General features: G+C 35.5%; 1 protein-coding gene and 1 long non-coding RNA gene across 2 annotated transcripts in view; one reads left to right on the top strand and one right to left on the bottom strand.

Annotated features, from left to right (window-relative positions):
• The window catches only part of LOC134540809 (disintegrin and metalloproteinase domain-containing protein 12), a 658355-nt gene that overhangs the window by 534552 nt on the left and 106062 nt on the right, over positions 1-17741 (top strand). The window contains exon 22 of the mRNA XM_063383750.1: positions 4933-5071. Within this exon, the coding sequence (XP_063239820.1) occupies positions 4933-5071 (139 nt within the window). The remainder of the gene's footprint in view (positions 1-4932; positions 5072-17741) is intronic.
• LOC134540810 (uncharacterized) overlaps positions 1-17741 on the bottom strand; it is an 88264-nt gene that overhangs the window by 43848 nt on the left and 26675 nt on the right. The window contains exon 2 of the long non-coding RNA XR_010076517.1: positions 10510-10604. This is a non-coding gene — a long non-coding RNA (uncharacterized LOC134540810). The remainder of the gene's footprint in view (positions 1-10509; positions 10605-17741) is intronic.

Below are 17741 nucleotides of genomic sequence, written 5' to 3'. Positions count from 1 at the left end.
TGTTTTTGTGTAAAGATGACTTAATTTTGTTGTCTGTGCTCAGGCCATAGACACTAACGTTTTATTGATGACTGTTTTTTTGAGTTCATTTTTTACTACATTGATGAGAAAACAAGTGTTTTCATAAAACGATAACTCCAGCTTCTATCATAACGGTTTCAGAAGAGGCTGTGCAACTGAATGATGGCGACAACAATATTTCAGAAGCATTTTATGTACTTGGCAGAAGCATGGTCATGCTTCAAAAAATTCTGCAACCACAGTGACACGTGTTAACTCCGGGAAGGTTATGGAATTATAAATGCTGACAAAACATCGTTTCAAGTGCAACCTGGCAACCGAGAAACACAAATGTGATAAGAACTGTGGAATGAAGATCGCAGCTGCTGTAAAAATTTGTAACAGAGAAAAACAGTAATGTCCGCTAGACAGAATTTCTTGGTGATTGTGATTCAAAGACACACACAAGGGTAGTGGAAGAAAATTCACATAAGAAATAAATAATAAAAGTGTGTCATGTACAGAATATAATGGGTACCAGGATGTTTAAACCATAACATCAAAAACTATCACATAGTGTTACATTATTCAGTAAAGCTGTAGTTCGTCAGATAATGAAAACATTCTTTTTTATGTCCTACTGCAATAACAACATATATTTTTCTGCTTTCAAATATTCAGCATGGCCTTTGTAAGGTTAGCCGCAATCTTTCGTTTTAAGGGTCTAGTCCAAAGACACTTCGAAGTAGTATCTATAAAAATGAGAATGCATTCGTAGCTCTTATTCACACAAGCATATTCAATCATTTCTGTCAATGTGCCTGCCATTAGTCGCCCAGTCATTTAATGACGAACGTCCGGGGTGGATTGTTTGTTGCTTCTTGCATTTTTATGCAACTCATATGCGATTACATATTTTGCCATACTTATTATTCGAAATGTCGTGCTTCCCTTAGTTCATCCATTATGGACACAATTTGTTAGTGTGCACAAAATGTCCCACAATTTGTGAAGCCATCAGAAATCTCAATCTAGCGACAATTCATTCGGATCATCCCAATAAACAATATCGATTTTCTTGTCTAATTCGAGCTAATGTAGTCCGGCCCCTACAAGTACTTACTGGAAAAAAAATGGTTCACTGCTATGGGATATTTCTCGTGCTCGTAGTCATAAAATCTTTGGTATCTTAGTTGTTTGTATTAATTGCGTGGGTGGCTTTTAGTAGTTTGATATTTACACAAATCCTTCTTTGAATATCTTCGAGGCTTTTCACGAAACAAAAATACACAGACCATGAGTTCGTTTAATGAAGTTTTTACCACCTTATGTTATCAGTAGGCATGAAATCTTCATCCTTCGAACCAAAGACCCATTTACTCCTACATTTATGCACATCATAAGTCTTGTCGCTGGTTTCAGACGTGCAAGAGGCGAGGTATTCATTCACCAGTGGCCTGAAATCGGGTACCTTGTCACAAGGTTTCTTCCTGAGAAATCCAAAATGGTGGGAACGGAGAAGGCGACCAGGGTGAAAGTTAAGGTCAAAGATCAAGGTCATCCAAGATGGCCACCATGACATCAAAATCTAAGATCGCGGACACCGGCACCAGCACCTAGCACAGGAAAACAGATGCAGGAGGAACTATTATATACTGCTAATAATGTTTGTGAATGTGTTTTTTTTATTTCTTGAAATTGGGACTATCATGGTAAAATGTTAAATTAAAATCTAAAACCACACGTTTTGGTATCGGCCAAGGATAGAACTACAGTCTGAAATAGATTGAATCATTTCATATATTATTAAGTAAATACTTAAATGATTATTTTTTAATTTTCGGATTTACTAGATTAATAATTACAATTTTTCAATATGGCAGCCTTAAAGGCCTACAGGAAGGAGGATGCTAAGACATTCTGGTGATTGGCACTACTGTGCTCTCGTGGGTAAACAATAGACGAATATGGCAGCAGCGAACTCTATCAGACAAAAAAAATGGCGCATTGAAGATCGCCGTCATGACATCATACTGGTTGGTTTAATATATATTTCTTGATATTAGTAGCGAAGAGTAAGTTTTCTGTTAGCCTCCTCTATGGAGGAAAGACCAATTGCCATTTTTGTGCCCTCACCAGATTACAACCAAGGACTTGAAGCTCCGCGAAGTAGCGGCATTTTTATTAATTTAATAATATATATTTTTATAAAAAAAAAATTTATTTTTTATAATATCTTGGAAAATCCAAGATGATGGACGTGATGTCATAATTTACAATGGCTGAATCAAAAATGATGGAAAGTTCTCGAAAACAAGATGGTGTCCTACAAAGCACTGAAAAGTGAAATTCAGGAGTGGGATCCTTGACAATGTTTTCCCCATAAAGAAAAGGGCAACATTAGGGGGTGGATCACGATTCCAAGATGGCGGACACATCAGAACTAAAAATGGCGAAATATTCTAGAAAATGGCGGCTGTGATGTCACAACTAAAAATGGCGGCCAATGTTAATGTTAATGTTAATGTTAAGGTCAAAGCTGAAATCTTTCAAGATGGCACCCGCAACATAATCCAATATGACTGCCGACACTACCGAAAACACACCCTGAACGCTCTAGAACAACAAAATGGCGGAATCCAAGATGGCGGAAAGTTCTAGAAAACAAAATGATGAAATCCAACCTGTCGTCCGGGGTCAAGGTCAACATAGCCGTGGTGACCCCACGATCCAAGCTTGTGGACCATTGGCTCCAGCCGTCGGAGCCCTATTTATGTGTTACCGAATATACAGCGTTGCTGGGAATTTCTTTGAAATTTTAAAACCGTTAAAAAATTATTGATAAATAGGCGTTGCTTAAAATAAATTCCATGTTTACACCAAAACACTGAATCCAAAATGAGTAATTTTGAAACCTACAAGCACAAAGTACCAGTATGTTTATTAGCAGAAAACCATTTCTTGTGGTTTATCTCAGTGAACATATTTAGGACAGCACTATTTTTTTAAATTTTATATTCTTTTATTCTTGTCTTTGTAACTTGCATCTGACTTGCTTGCTGTTTGTCTGCGGTACACGGTGTTACATAATGTCTGTACGCATTTACTTAGCTTACATTTTAAACCTTTTTTTTCAGTATTGCGTCATGTGTGTTTATATAACTGTTGTCTTAGGGTAGTTTGTATTATGTCGTATACTATGAGGATTGGGTAGAACGTATACCGACTGAATGTTTACCTGTTCACACATGTGTACATAGTTACATTTCTGTGTGAAGGAGGGTATTTCCTTGTAACACACGTCTCATTTTAGCTAATGGAGCTATTTTAATATTAAATTTTGTATATTATTTACATGTTTTTAGTTTTTATATTAAAATTCAATAACTTTAAATTTTAAAAAATATATTTTTTTCGTACAACTATTTTAACTTCAAAATACAGTTAGGAAGAACTACATATATGTAGATCTGTAATTCATCACTGCTATGAATTTATTTTTCGCAATATTTAAAACAGAAATAGATGTATTTCACACCTATAAATACTTATTTTTGGCAATGATACAATTTTTTTGACTATAGTTTCTGACTGACAATTGTAAATGATCTCGACAGGTACAAATGGGCATCCATGCCTACTCGAGACTCGACCACGGGAACCCCCGCACAAACTGTCCGCAAATAAATATTGAAATGTAATTTATTGTGATAAATGTCTTATTTGCTATTTACGGTTCTTATTTTATAACAGATAATACGGTACTTATTTTTTTTATTAAAATCATTACTTCAAAATATAATTACATTTGTTTTGTAAACTTAATTTATTTTATTTATTTTCATTTATTTATTATTATTATTTGAATGCTTACCAAAAGTCAAATACTTTAACAGGTGGGCACTTACCAAATATTACATAAAGAAATAACATTAACATACACAAAACACAATGATAAACACAACAATAAAAATGGGACAACACAAACATAAACACATGACAAAATACACTTACAAAATTATAATAACTAAAATTGACAATTTTAAATTAATTCTTATCAATGAAATAACAATAATACATTATTTACATCAGAAGTTATCGTAACTGCAAGAAAATTAAGAATTCAAAATGTCTTTCATTGAGATCTTTGCCCATTGGAAAGGGTCTAAATCTTTCAAAATATGAAAATATATATGATATCATTTAGTTGAAGTCGGCGAATCTAAAAGTTTGAATGAAAAAAAAAATAATTAAAACCTCAATTTTTAAAATGTTCAATGTATTATTTTTAATTTTAAAGTTTTTATTATTTTTTAAAAGTTTCTTAATTTATATTTCAATAAACAATGTTATATTTTATCACGGTCATTAGTTTCATCATTTATATTTGTTATACAGTTATTTTTGTAATGTGAAGTGTGCGACATGAAATCACCCTCTTTATGCTGTGTCAGGGATAATAGCCGCTTAATGTTGTTTCTTGCAGCGCTCCTGTGATTGGTGTGTGCTTCGCTGAGTTGAAAACTAGCTTCACGTGGTTCTGTGTGTTTTAATACAGAGTATCTTTGTGTCGGTGTAGTCTAGTAGTCCGTTACTAAAGTTGTTTGTTTGTTCGTTTGTTTGTTTTTTCTTGCGTGTATTTGACGTGTAATTGAACAGTGCGTGGACAATGCATTACTGTTGCTGATCCATGCTTCTTGTACTTGCCTCCTTCCTTCTGTCTGCCCATCTGGTTCTATCTTTCCTTCTCTTTCTGGCTGTGTGCATGCTTCGTCGTCTCGACACCTCGGCGGCGGACGCAACACGGTAAATCACCGTAACCGTTTATCAATCTGCACGTTATCACACTGCGACTAACTGCGGACCACGCCCGCCTACTCTCCGGTCTACGCAACTGTGAGTTACTTCTACTTCTACTTGCCCCGCCTGCAGAGAGCTACCACAGTACGAACACTGTGTTCTTGGTTGTGACTCTGATGTCGGTCGTAGGGGGGGTTTTCATTGTGTTTGCACTGATGGCTTTATGCTACAGGTCAGTCGTAGTACACAAAAACTTCTCCTTGTGCCTCAGGTTAGTCGAGCCGAACAGAAGGTAGCTCTTCTCTCTCGCAACTTCGTCACCTCTTATTATTTGTTATTGTTTACTCAACCAACTACTTATGCTCAGTAGTTTTAAATGGTTCCCTACCGCTCAGAGGCGTGTTCCAATCTTATTTCAGCTTGGCAGCAAAACTGTATGGGGCGTTCATTATCAGAAACAAACTAGAGAGCTTACGACCATGAACATGGTGATGTAAATTAGAGCTACGGAAATTTACCAATTTTTTTTAACACAGTTAATTGAATTATGATTTATATTTGCCAGACTTCCATTTCAGACGTTTAAAATGTATGTTACTAGTATTTTATTTTAACTTAATTTTATTCCTTAGTATATTTTTATTAGGAGCAATTTTTTTTTTCATATTATTTTTCACTGTTACCCGTTTCAATTTATATAAGATAGTAACTGCGCACCCTCTGAGATGTTCTGCAATACGTAAACATTTATATAGTAAAATTGCTTAAGAGAGCAGTCCTACTTATTGGCTCGAGTGCTTGTTATCAGTTCACATTCACTGCACAGATGCACTTCGAAGTACAAAACAATTTGCTGCTAATAAATTTAATCATATTTTTTTCCCCAGGGTAGGGTATTAAAAGTTTAAGTTCTTTTGCGGTTATTTTATGTGCTATTTTCTCCAGGCGAGGATCAGGAGAGCCGGATACTAGCTTGCCGCGACAGGGCTTGTTGCAAAGTGGCCCTTGGCAGAGGATGTTGGTGGTCGCAAGTGTGTCCACGCTAACCACCACATTAACCATTTATTCACCAGTGTTGTTCGTGCATAGCATGCACAGAGCATTCAAATAAAAGCCTTAAAAATTATTCAATTAAATTCCAATTCATGAACTATTGACATCACATCGTAAGCGGTGGCTGCTTTAATAATTACCGTATTTTGCCTATGAAAGCCAAATTTTTTTTTAAATATTTGCTTATACAAAATTCTTATTGAGAATTCGAGCAATTTCTTAGCAATCACAAGCTAAATATGTGATCCATGATCCAATTTTTTTTGTATTGAAGAAACTTTTTATCTGTTTTTTTTTTTACAGCAGTATATAACGTACACCAAATACGCATTAACAATGTTCAAGGTTCAACCTGCTACAGTGATTTTGACAGCAACATATAACAAACAAAATAATTGGTATCTTCTAAGAAGTGCATCTTTACAGTTTATTGTATCATTTGAAAACAACTGATCAAGAGAACTTTATAAATAATTGTAGCGACTTTATTTAAAAATATATATATAAATATTTGATGGTAAACTTTGATGGTGAGCAGAACTTACAGGGAATATTTAAAAGTTACTGACATAGGTTTTAATGCCTCCCAATCTCCTCTAGTAGTTTACATTGTAGAACTGGATTCATTCTTGCCCAATTGTAGTCTCCTGCACTTTCACCCTTTGATGTGATCATTTCTTATTTGACCTATAGAAGCACTTGCATTGAATTTTGACACGTTACCAAAACAAATACCATGATTATTTTGCACATTCATGTTGTAAATACATTATTTTAAATTTTTTATACATGCATGCAACGTCCTTTGCATAGCCAAAATTTTTACCCTGTGTACTCTATTGCATAATGAAAATTTTTAGATCTTTTGTTTGCACAGAAAGTGATTGAGAGCTATGGTATATCACTAATGTCTGTTTATCAGTGTCCATCAGAAATGCCACGAGCCCTTGTTGGTAATATTAAAATTAATTTCCAAATACTATGATTTGTGATTAAAATAAAGATCAGAACCATTTTTCAGTTACACACTTGCTCATTTTACATAAAACATTGTTTATAGGGTTGTGTGAGTTTTTTATTCATAAAGAAAACAAAATCCTATCAATTTTTTTCTGTGAAAAAGTTGAAAAGAAAACAATTCTGGCTTCACTTAATTAGGTAATTGCAGTGAATATTTTACAAGTATTATAGAAAGACTAATATTATTGGCATATGTAAAAAACCAATGTTTAATATAACTAAAATCCACACACTATCACTAAACAGTTTCTTTGAAACCACAATGTTTGACAAAAAAAAATAATAAATGTTCTGATTTTTAATTTGTAGAAATTCAATTCTTTCTCGGAACATAATTTGAAAGTCAAGAAAGGTTGAAGATCTTAAATAAGATGTAAAAGTAATTTGTTGGTAGCCTGATCCAAAAAGTTTTAAGATAAATTAAAATTTAAAGCAAGATTGTAAATGGAATTAATGTACATATTACAAAATTATAGACTAAAAAATTTAATAATTGTTGTATTATTAAAAGGAACTGAATAAAAAAATAAAATACATCAAACATTTATGATAAATTCTACTTCAAGACAACAAGACAAATCGAATATCTTAAATGTCGCAGGTACATCTGAATTATATGTAACTTATCTGAAGTCACTTTCATTTATGAGTTTTTCTGACATCCGAGGTCATTTATTAATTCTTGCTATATTTTTTTCGATTTCGATATAAATTAGAAAGAATATAATTTTGATGGAGTCATATTCATAGGTGTGTTTTATTAGAGATCGTCTTATATTCGAGATTGTCTTACAGTCAAGCTAATTTTATATTCGAATGTTTATTTTATTTAAAGTTGTCATGTTCACGGTTTAAAAAATGCTTAAGCAAATCTATTAAAATTCTGGAATTGGTTGTTATAGGAAAATTAGGAATCTTAGTTTCCTATTCTTTTAATGGAGTTTGCTTGTTTTTCATGCATTAATTTCACACAAGTTAAACAATTTTTAAATATTAATTTATGTTTTTAATTTGTTTTACCATGATTTCATCAACAAAATTTACTATCCAAATCAAAACTGAATATTCCAATTTTTGCAATATCAACGTGATATTGAGTACACTTGCAGACCTCATTATTTATTGCTTAGGTAAAACTTATATTCGTACTTAAAGCCATACTACACAAATTTAATTTTTTTTTTGTTAAATTATTCTAATTACCTTTTATCTAAAAACGACATGTGCATGAAGATGTATTCATTCTTTAGAATAGCCTCGACTGTAACTGTGTACTTTGAAAATGTAGAAAAATCACCGTGGATATCTCAAATGTGAAAGATGTTGCAAAAAAAAAACGTGTTTGCAACCTGGGAACTGTTCCTAGTAGCGCCGGGAGAAACGTGCATTTTAAAACATGCATGTTGCTAGGGTTTACTCCGTGCAGCGCCGCCCAAAAGGTAGGTCAGGCGATTGTCCCTGCGAGGAGCTCTCGTCCAACACTATCGCTCGCCAACCAACATCTCTCTCTACTGCGCAGCCCCGGGGAATACTGTAACAATCCGAGAGTTCGTGTTCCTGATCCGAGGTTTTCTTTTTTTTTTTAAAGATTAAAACATTTTCTTTGCTTCCTGCATACTTGATGTTCTAGAATACATTTCAGCAATGTACCCAACAAGTATACTTTATTTCTTGTTTTTTTTTTTAACTTGACGTGCACAATTTTAAAAATGGCCAGTGCAGTGGCGTCTTGGTTGAAGAAGTGCAGACTGTAGAATGTGTTGAGTGTGCTGCATGCTGCCTCTCTCCAGCTCAATGGTGGCCTGCAAATATCACACTGCTGCTTCTCGTTTGTTTGGTTGCAAGCGCACGTGACACACGGTCGCTCGCCAGACCCCCAGTCTCCGACAGTCACAGCTGCAGAACCACAGCTCCGAGTGCATCATCGCTCAGTTGTGTCTCGTTCAGAACTATTACAATCATTCAAATGATCATATTTTTTTTTTTCCAAATTTTGTCCGTACATAAAATTACATTCTGGTTTTAAAATCGGTTCATTTTCTTTCGTTGATTTCTCAGGATTGAAATTGTCATTTTGGGTTATTCTTTAGTAAACAAAAAAAAAAATCAATCTCTTTTTTATATATATATTTTGAAATGCTCCATAAAGTTTTAGCCATTGAAATATTTATTGTTATGTAGCTTAAATTATCAAGACATTTAATAAAAAAAAATACTGTATTTTCGGTATTAATTTTTTGGGTAAAAATTTTCAAAAACCAATTTCATTCCTCCAGAAACACACTAAATTTTTGTGTTAAAAGAAGAGCTCTCATCTGGATGTGTAGGAACAAATGAAGTTAAATAAGCCCTTGCAATAGTGGTAATGCATGCTTCCAGTCACATGTGAATGAATAACTCGCTGAGAGACAGGTCATATCCGGTGGAGGTTCTCGAGTTGTGCTGCTTGACATTTTGTGATACATGTTTGCTTTGTAACAGTGTTGACAGTTGCTGCAAATTTGACTTCACTAACACGTTCTATTGAACCCCTTCAAGGACAGGGTATGTGATTGATTTCCTGTTTTTGTGGGTGTAATTTTTGAGGGAAGTATTTTTTAAATGTTTGTTTTGTGTTGTTATTTTGAAGTGTTTATAGTTACTTAAATTTATTATTTTGTAGTCATTTAGCTCTGCTTTTTCACTGCTCTGTGGTGTGTGTGTTTTATCAATGTGTGCCTCCTTCTATTTTCTTATGTTTATCCTCTTCCTGTATTTTTTTTAATTTTAAGTTTACTACATAAGTGAAACTGTAAAGCTGTTGATTGGTAGGTTGGTTACCTGTTACGTTAAGTGTGTTTCTTGAGCATGTTTTGCTCCAGTACTGAAAATGAACACTAAGTTTGTTATGGCAAACACAACGTGAATTTTTAGAACAAAAGAATACTTTTAATCAGGGGCGGCTTAATTCGGGTTCACCCAGGCAGCCACACGGTGTCCAACTGTCGTGAGAATATTTTCAAATTATCTCTTTATTGCTTAGGAATATTTAGCTTTCAATAAAAATAAATGTTTAATATAACTAACACAATTCACACTCGGTAAAAAAAATTATTTTTCACACACAGATCAAAAGCGAAAATCCAGGAATACAAGGATACAACCTTTAATTTAGCTCTAAGCAGCAATGACTCAATAGATATTTATAAAAATATATACCGTATGTAAATTATTGTCATTGTTTTACTATCCATTGAGTAGTTAGTAAATACATGTCCGGTTACAGGAGCATGAGAGTGGTGTCGGTGGAGTGGACACCACCGTGGATTGTGACGTCACGGCAGCCAGCTTGGATTATCATGACCTTGACCTTTTACCTAGACCTTTGACAAACTTTTACCATGAACTGCAAAATTTTCCTAATATTGGCAATTCATTTTTGAGGAAAGATTTTCCGTTTTATCCCCCAAAAAAATGTCAAAGGCTTGAAATGTCCCCAAATAGGCTTAAATTCTTCATTTACAAGCCTATAATAGGACTCTGGAAGGGACTCTTAACCTTGATACTGGCGGCCATCTTAGTCCCAACCGTCATCTTTGATTCCGTAAATATGAAATTACATCACATACGCCATTTTTTAATTATAAAAAAACTCACCTCGTAGTCTTGTGGCTAAGGTCTCTGCTTTCCAACCTCGACGCACTCACGTCCCCCGGATCGAATTTTGATGAAATGTCTGCCATCTTGAATATCTGAAATTAAGAAAATGAAAAATTAAAATTCATAAACAATTAATTTATTACAATTTTAATAAAATCTTGTAAGAAACCCATTTACATAATTGAATCCTTTGTTCAAACCTGGCGAGGGCAAAAAGAATGGCAACGGCTACTTCCTCCACGAAAGCAACCAGCAGTAGTACCAAAGAATATATTACCTAAGCTAGTGTGACCCCATGACGGCGATCTTGGAACTGCCATTTTTTTTTCTTGTCTGATAGTGTGTGCTGTCGTCATATTAGTTTATGTTTTACCCGCTAGAGTGCAGTAGTATTGATCACCACAGCCACCATCTTGTCAGCCATCATGGATGCCATATTTTAAATCTGTAATTATTAGGCGAGGCAATCGGTGAAATTTCCAAAAATTATCAATAAAACCACTCATTAATTTGCTGATTTGAGTTGATCGATTCCTATACTTGGTTCTATCCTTGGTCAATGTAAAAAAATAGATATTTAAATAAATATCAATTACATTTTACCAAAAGAGACATATTCAAGAAATAAAACAAAGAATTTACAAGCAAAAACTTATTAAGTTAATTATACTATGCTTCAGTAACACTTGCGAAAGATAGCAAACAAATAAAAAATTTAGTTCTGCATTGGCATGAATTGAGTAACTCTTTCCCCAATTAGTTTACTGAAAACAGGGACCAGCCAGATCTCTTGATGACATACATAGTCTTCCTCTTCCGGACAAATTTTCTCGGTACAGTGTTTAACAGACTCTTCTAGGTCGTGCGGTTAGTTTTTAAATAAAAAAAAAAAGTATTCATACATTGAAAGCGCACTTCTCGAACGGATAAGGTTTACCATTAACACAGTCCAACCACAGGTTATATTGTAAGGATCCGTGCGTTGCTAATTCATCAGTTAGTTCATTTATTATTTCCTGCAAATAAGTAAAAATTGTATTTTGATTATCTAAATATATTTTGAATATATTAGTCTTTTAACATTACACTAAATGCAGATTTAGCTAGAAAGAATATATTATTTACGTGTAATGCATCACGCACATTCTTAGATTTACATTCATGTTCAGGCTCATCACAATCGGTTGCTGAATATCTCCGTGCTTTTACGCATACGTGTTTCCGACCTAAATTGAGGAGTCCAAATGTCTGCAGGTAGATCTACATAAGAAACTCAAGACTTCAACTTGATATTTTTTTTCGCATGTCAACTCAAATTATTATCTAATATTGGTAAACCAAACATGACATCTATCGCAGCGAAACTTCAAACGAGAAGTATTAATCAAGAATTTACTTCTCTCGTGTCTTCGTGCCTCATGGGAAAATGCGAACGACCTATGACAGTAGCTGCAAGGATACCTTGTTGATGAACACGAAACATGATTCGAATCAGGTGCTGATACTACTGCAGTTGTACCAAGTCCCAGTGTGCTCTATGCACATCGATGCATCGCTATCGCTGCGAACTTTTACTGTCTGCCGCGCAGCAGGGCCTTTGCATGTCTTTTAAGTGTCTTTTCAACTTATATTTTATGGCAAATTGCTTGCGAAATATTTTATGCCAAAAATATTGCGAGAGAGATTCTTACCACATTCTCTCTTCTAGTGTCGACGAGCGTTACTGTTTTCGAACACTGTCTTTCTACAGTGAACGCATTGGTGCTCAGAAGCCTTCGATGAAGCTCCAGTAGCCATCACCGATAGTTTTATCTTAGTCAAACTAGTTGATGATGCATACGACATAGCCGTTTCCTTTGCAGAAGACACTGCACATGTTAAAATGAGAATCCTAAGATGTCCATCAAGTTCTGTCCCTGCCCGAACACGCCCGAATATTCACCTTCGGCCAACCCCGGGATTTGTTTTATTTTTGCGCAGAAAAATGAATTCAAATATTAAAAGTGGTCGGTTAGGTTAGCTACACTAAAACACTATGTACGGTTAGTTAGGTTGGTATAGCTACATTAAAATAAACAGAGAAATATAAATATATATATATAAATAAACCCGAGGTTGGCCGAAGGTGAATATTCGGGCGTGTTCGGGCAGGGACAGAACTTGATGTAGCCTACATCTTAGGCTTCCCCGTTACAATCTCCTCTAGTATGCCGTTGACTATGCTACTCCTTCCATCGGGATCTGTCGTCGCTGCCATCAGGGCCCCCGACGACGGTGGTACACATTCCATCGAGTTCTCCGTAGTTCTGTACGTCGTTGTCATCGTGGTCTACGCTGGCGACGGTTCAACCACCATCGACTTCTGCGTCAAAGATTGTAAAGTTTCCATCACGTATAGAATAAAAGACGATTACTATACTTACATGGCAGACAACACAACTGGATGATCCTTACACCGTCGTAGCCAGTAACAAACTATGGACCATCATCGTCTGCGCTGTGCTTATATCCACACGATCGCCGGAATTATATGCGAGTCGAGACAAAATCTATTTTCATCAACACGTGGTTCAAAAATACAGTTTCCATTTGTTTTTATTAAATAGTCTAATTACGTTCTTTAAATGATTCATGCAATGGGTAATTTTGATTTAATGCAGTTTTTCGGACATATGCAATTTCAGTTTTGCCCCTTTTGCCATGAAAAAATTCCTAAAATCAAAAATAAATAAAAATATGAACATAAAAAATTCACAGAAAACAAGACTTGCAATGCAAAAGTGCAATGGCTTATGTCCAAAAACTGCATTAAATAGTTCAATTTTAAATTAATTTAAGATTAAGGAATGACTTATAAGTTTTGAACATGGCTACAAGCCTACTAGGCTTGAAGGCTACGTGTCTACAAGGCTTAAAGGATATATGTCTGCAAGGCTTAAAGGATATGTCTGCAAGGTTTAAAGGATATATGCCTGCAAGGCTTGAAGGATATGTCTGCAAGGCTATGAGGCTACGTGGCTTCAACAGTAATATACAGAAAAATATCTTCATAAAAATGCTAAGATATTAAATTCATTATAGAACCAAAAATATCTTAAATATTAATTTTATTATTACGACAAGTCCAAGAGAATTTAAAACATTAAATATTCAGTCCTGACTACAGACTTGACTTCACACATTCAAAAAGGGACCTACATTCGCCATGTAGGACAAACAGCCAACGAAAAAAAAAAGTTGGACACACTTTCGTCACCTAGGACGCAAATTTGGACGCACATACAAAAAAAGGACGTACATTTTCACAAACATTCAACTCAGACGATCCCATCAGCAGAGGTAGTATACTAGGATACAATGCATTTTTGTTTCGATGGATCGGACTGCATTTGGCTCCAACTGTCACTCCAACTGATTTCAATTGCAATCCATACGAACTTGACATGATTGCTGGAATGACATTGTTTACACTCTACATTTTGAAACATTCATGGCCAATTAGTTCTGTTTTTCGCCAACAGTTGTTTTATCATGTAATGACTCCAAAAGTATTCGTGCATTAAAAAGAAGAAAAAAACTTCATTCAACAGCAAACTTTACCTTGTATAATAACACAGGTACCGATAATCTATGATTCGTTGTGTTGTAAAAGCAGTATCTGTTTTATGTGGGATGTCCTCTCACGATCGCAAGAGAAGAAGGGCTTTGCTAGACCTCAAGGAAAGGGAATTGCATTTACATTATAGTGTTTCTCATCTGTTTTAAGGCATATTAATTGCTCAATACTGAAATTTTTATTTATTTCTACATAATAAAAAAGATTTGAAGTGCTGATTAGGTAACAGGAATTCATCAGTTAAACGAAACTCTGAATACAATTGCATGTCTCATAACGAAACAATGAAATTAAAATGGGTTTTTGTTTTGACTCTCATATTATACCAGAGATGGTGTGAATATAAGCACATCGCAGACGATGGTGGTCCTTAGATTGTAACTGGCTACGACGGTGTAAGGAGCTTTTATTGTCTTGACATGTAAGTCTAGAAATCGTCTGTTATTCTATACACGATGGAATTTTCACCTTATTTAAAGCAGAAATCGATAGAAATTGTACCATCGCCGTTGCAGACCCACCCCGATGACAACGACGTCAACAACTACGCCGAACTTAATGGAATGTGCACCATCGTCATGGGGGACCCTAATGTCAGCGACGACCATGGCATTGCAGATCCTGATGAAACGTGTAGCATCGTCACCGACAGCACCAGAAGAGACTAGCGTGTGCCGTGTCTTGTTCAGAGGAAACAACTACTTCACCTCCATCATCATCTAGTTTGACTGCGGTGGAACTATCTGAGATGGCTACCGGAGGGGCATACACGGCTTCTGAGCACCAATGCCGTCACTGTGGAAAGATGTTTTTAACAACAGTTATGCTCGTCGACACAAGAAAAGAGAATGTACTAATAATCTCTCTCGCAAAATGTTTGGCATACAATAAGTCGCAAGCTATTTGCCAGAAAAGGTGAGTTGAAAAGACACTTAAAAGACATGCAAAGGCCTCGCTGCGAAACATTGATGTGCATAAGAGTACACTAGGAACATGCGCAACGGCAGTTAACATCAGCACTTGGTTAGGGTCTGAAAGTTTCATCTTCATCGGCTAGGAATACTTATATTTATCGTGATATGTCATTGGCATTCTCCCTGATGCATGAAGACACTAGAGGAGTAAATACTTAAATAATACTTCTCGTATGAAATGAAGCTGCGATAAATGTCATGTTTGATAAACTTATGTTGATAATTTGAGACGATATGCGAAAAACTTGAAAGGTGGTGAAGTCCGTGTGCTTATTGTGGAACTATCTGCAGACATTTGGAGACTCGTATGAGTACAAGCACACAAACAGATGTTCAGCAACCGATTGCGATAAGGCCTGAACATGAATGTAAATCTAATAATGTGCTTGGTGTATTACATGTAAATTATAATTGATTCTATCTAGCTAAATATGCATTTAGTATAATGTTAAATAACTACTATTATCTAAATACCTTTAGTGAGTCAAAATATAATTTTTGTACTCATCTTGAAAATATCAAGCAGAAAATAATAAGCTTATTCTTGATTAAGCAACGCATGGATCTTTAAAATATAACCTGTGTTTGAACTTTGTATAAGATACACGTTATCTGTCAAGAGTACCCAGTGAAGAAGTGCGCTTTCAATAGTATGAATACTGATGTTTTACTGATCACACGACGTAGAAGAATATGTTAAACACAGTACCGAGAAACTCGGTAAGGAAAAGGAAGACTGTCAGCAAGAGATCTGGCTGGTCTCTCTCTTCAGTAAACCTATTGAAGCTAAGCATTAGTAAGTTCATGCCAATGCAGAACTAAATGTTCATTTGATTGCTAACTTCCACACTTTTTTTAGTAGAGTATAATTTAGGTTAAAAAATTTTATTTGTAATTTGGTTGTTTTATTTCTTGAACCTGTCACTTCTCGTAAAATATGTGTTATTTAATTAAATAAACTACATTTACCAAGCGTCGAACCGTGGACAGTATATTATCTTATCAATCAGTTAATGAGTGATTTTGATGATATTTGGAAATTAAGATGGCGGAGAAGATGGCCGACAAGATGGTGGATGCTACAGTAGTAAATACTACCGCACTTTAGTAGGTAAAAAATTAACTAATATTAGGACATCACACTCTAGCAGAAAAACTTGATGGTGAATCCAAGATGGACGCCATAGCGTCACACTGGTTGATGCTTATATTTCTTGGCCTTGGTGGAAGGGTTCAATCTTTTGGTTGCCACTGTGGAGGAAAGAACCTTCGCCATTATGTTTGCCCTTGCAGATTCGAACAGATAACTCCATTATGTAAGTGCATTCTTATTAACATTTCATTAAAATTGAAATAAAATATTGTTCTTTCATGATTTTTAAAATTTTTTGCAAAATTCTAGCTTAATATTTGCAGATTTTCAAGATGGCGGACATGACATCATAATTCAAAGTGACGGACGTGACGCCGTATTTCAAATGGCGGACTTAATATTATTTCCGAATGGCGAAATCCAATGCTTCGGTTAAGAACAATATCATCCTATATGGCTGCCGGGATCAAGGTCAAGTGCATATGTCTCTTCCAGAGGCTTATTAGAGGCTTGTAGATGATGAATTTAAGCCTCTTTGGGACATTTCAAGACTGACTTTTTTTTTGGGGGGGGGGGGGGGGGGGTTACATTGGAAATTTTCTTTAAAAAAGGAACTTTTTTCATGTGAGATCTTTTGTCGAAAAATTGTTTTCTAAAAAACTAGATTTTTTAGGCCAGTAAGACTATTTTTTGGCACATTTCAGCCAATTTTTTTGTCAATTTTTGTAAATTATGGAATTTTTAGGTCAACGGTCAAGGTCAAAGTAATCAAAGATGGCCACCGTGATGTCCCAATCTAAGATGGCTGCCACCGCCTCTTACACCAAACTCCTACTCATGTAGCCGGATGTACATTTAGATACTAGTCCCATATTGGTGGAAGGAATGTTCGTGCACAAATAATACTAACGTGGTTCCTGGCTAATGAACCTAAAATAAGTAAAATATATATAAGTAATTAATATTCATTTACAGTATATAGTTCTGTATTATCAAATAAAAACAACAAAAAACTAATAATAATATGGTATATATCTTATGGTGGGTGATAGTCGTTTTCCCATGACGGTGTCGCGAGCATAGGCAAAGCCACGGTGACAAGTATTGATTTAACCTCATTTAACTGTTGATTCAACTTGCAAGAAGATTTAATAATAAAATGGATGAAATAAGCTTGTTTGGTAAGGTAAAATGAAATTATCATTATTCAAAATTATATTCAGCCGTATAATTAATAATAAAGTAGAGGTTGCTACTGAATTTCCTTGAACAGGAGGAACGAGTAGGCAGCCTGCCTGGAACAGGAGGAGCGAGTAGGCAGCCTGCCTGGAACAGGAGGAGCGAGTAGGCAGCCTGCCTTGAACAGGAGGAGCGAGTAGGCAGCCTGCCTTGAACAGGAGGAGCGAGTAGGCAGCCTGCCTTGAACAGGAGGAGCGAGTAGGCAGCCTGCCTTGAACAGGAGGAGCGAGTAGGCAGCCTGCCTTGAACAGGAGGAGCGAGTAGGCAGCCTGCCTTGAACAGGAGGAGCGAGTAGGCAGCCTGCCTT

The sequence above is a fragment of the Bacillus rossius genome, chromosome 17 (assembly GCF_032445375.1).
Source record: "Bacillus rossius redtenbacheri isolate Brsri chromosome 17, Brsri_v3, whole genome shotgun sequence".
Taxonomy (NCBI): Eukaryota; Metazoa; Arthropoda; class Insecta; order Phasmatodea; family Bacillidae; genus Bacillus; species Bacillus rossius.
The sequence above is the reverse complement of the archived record's forward strand: the minus strand, read 5'-3'. Positions and strand labels throughout refer to the sequence as shown.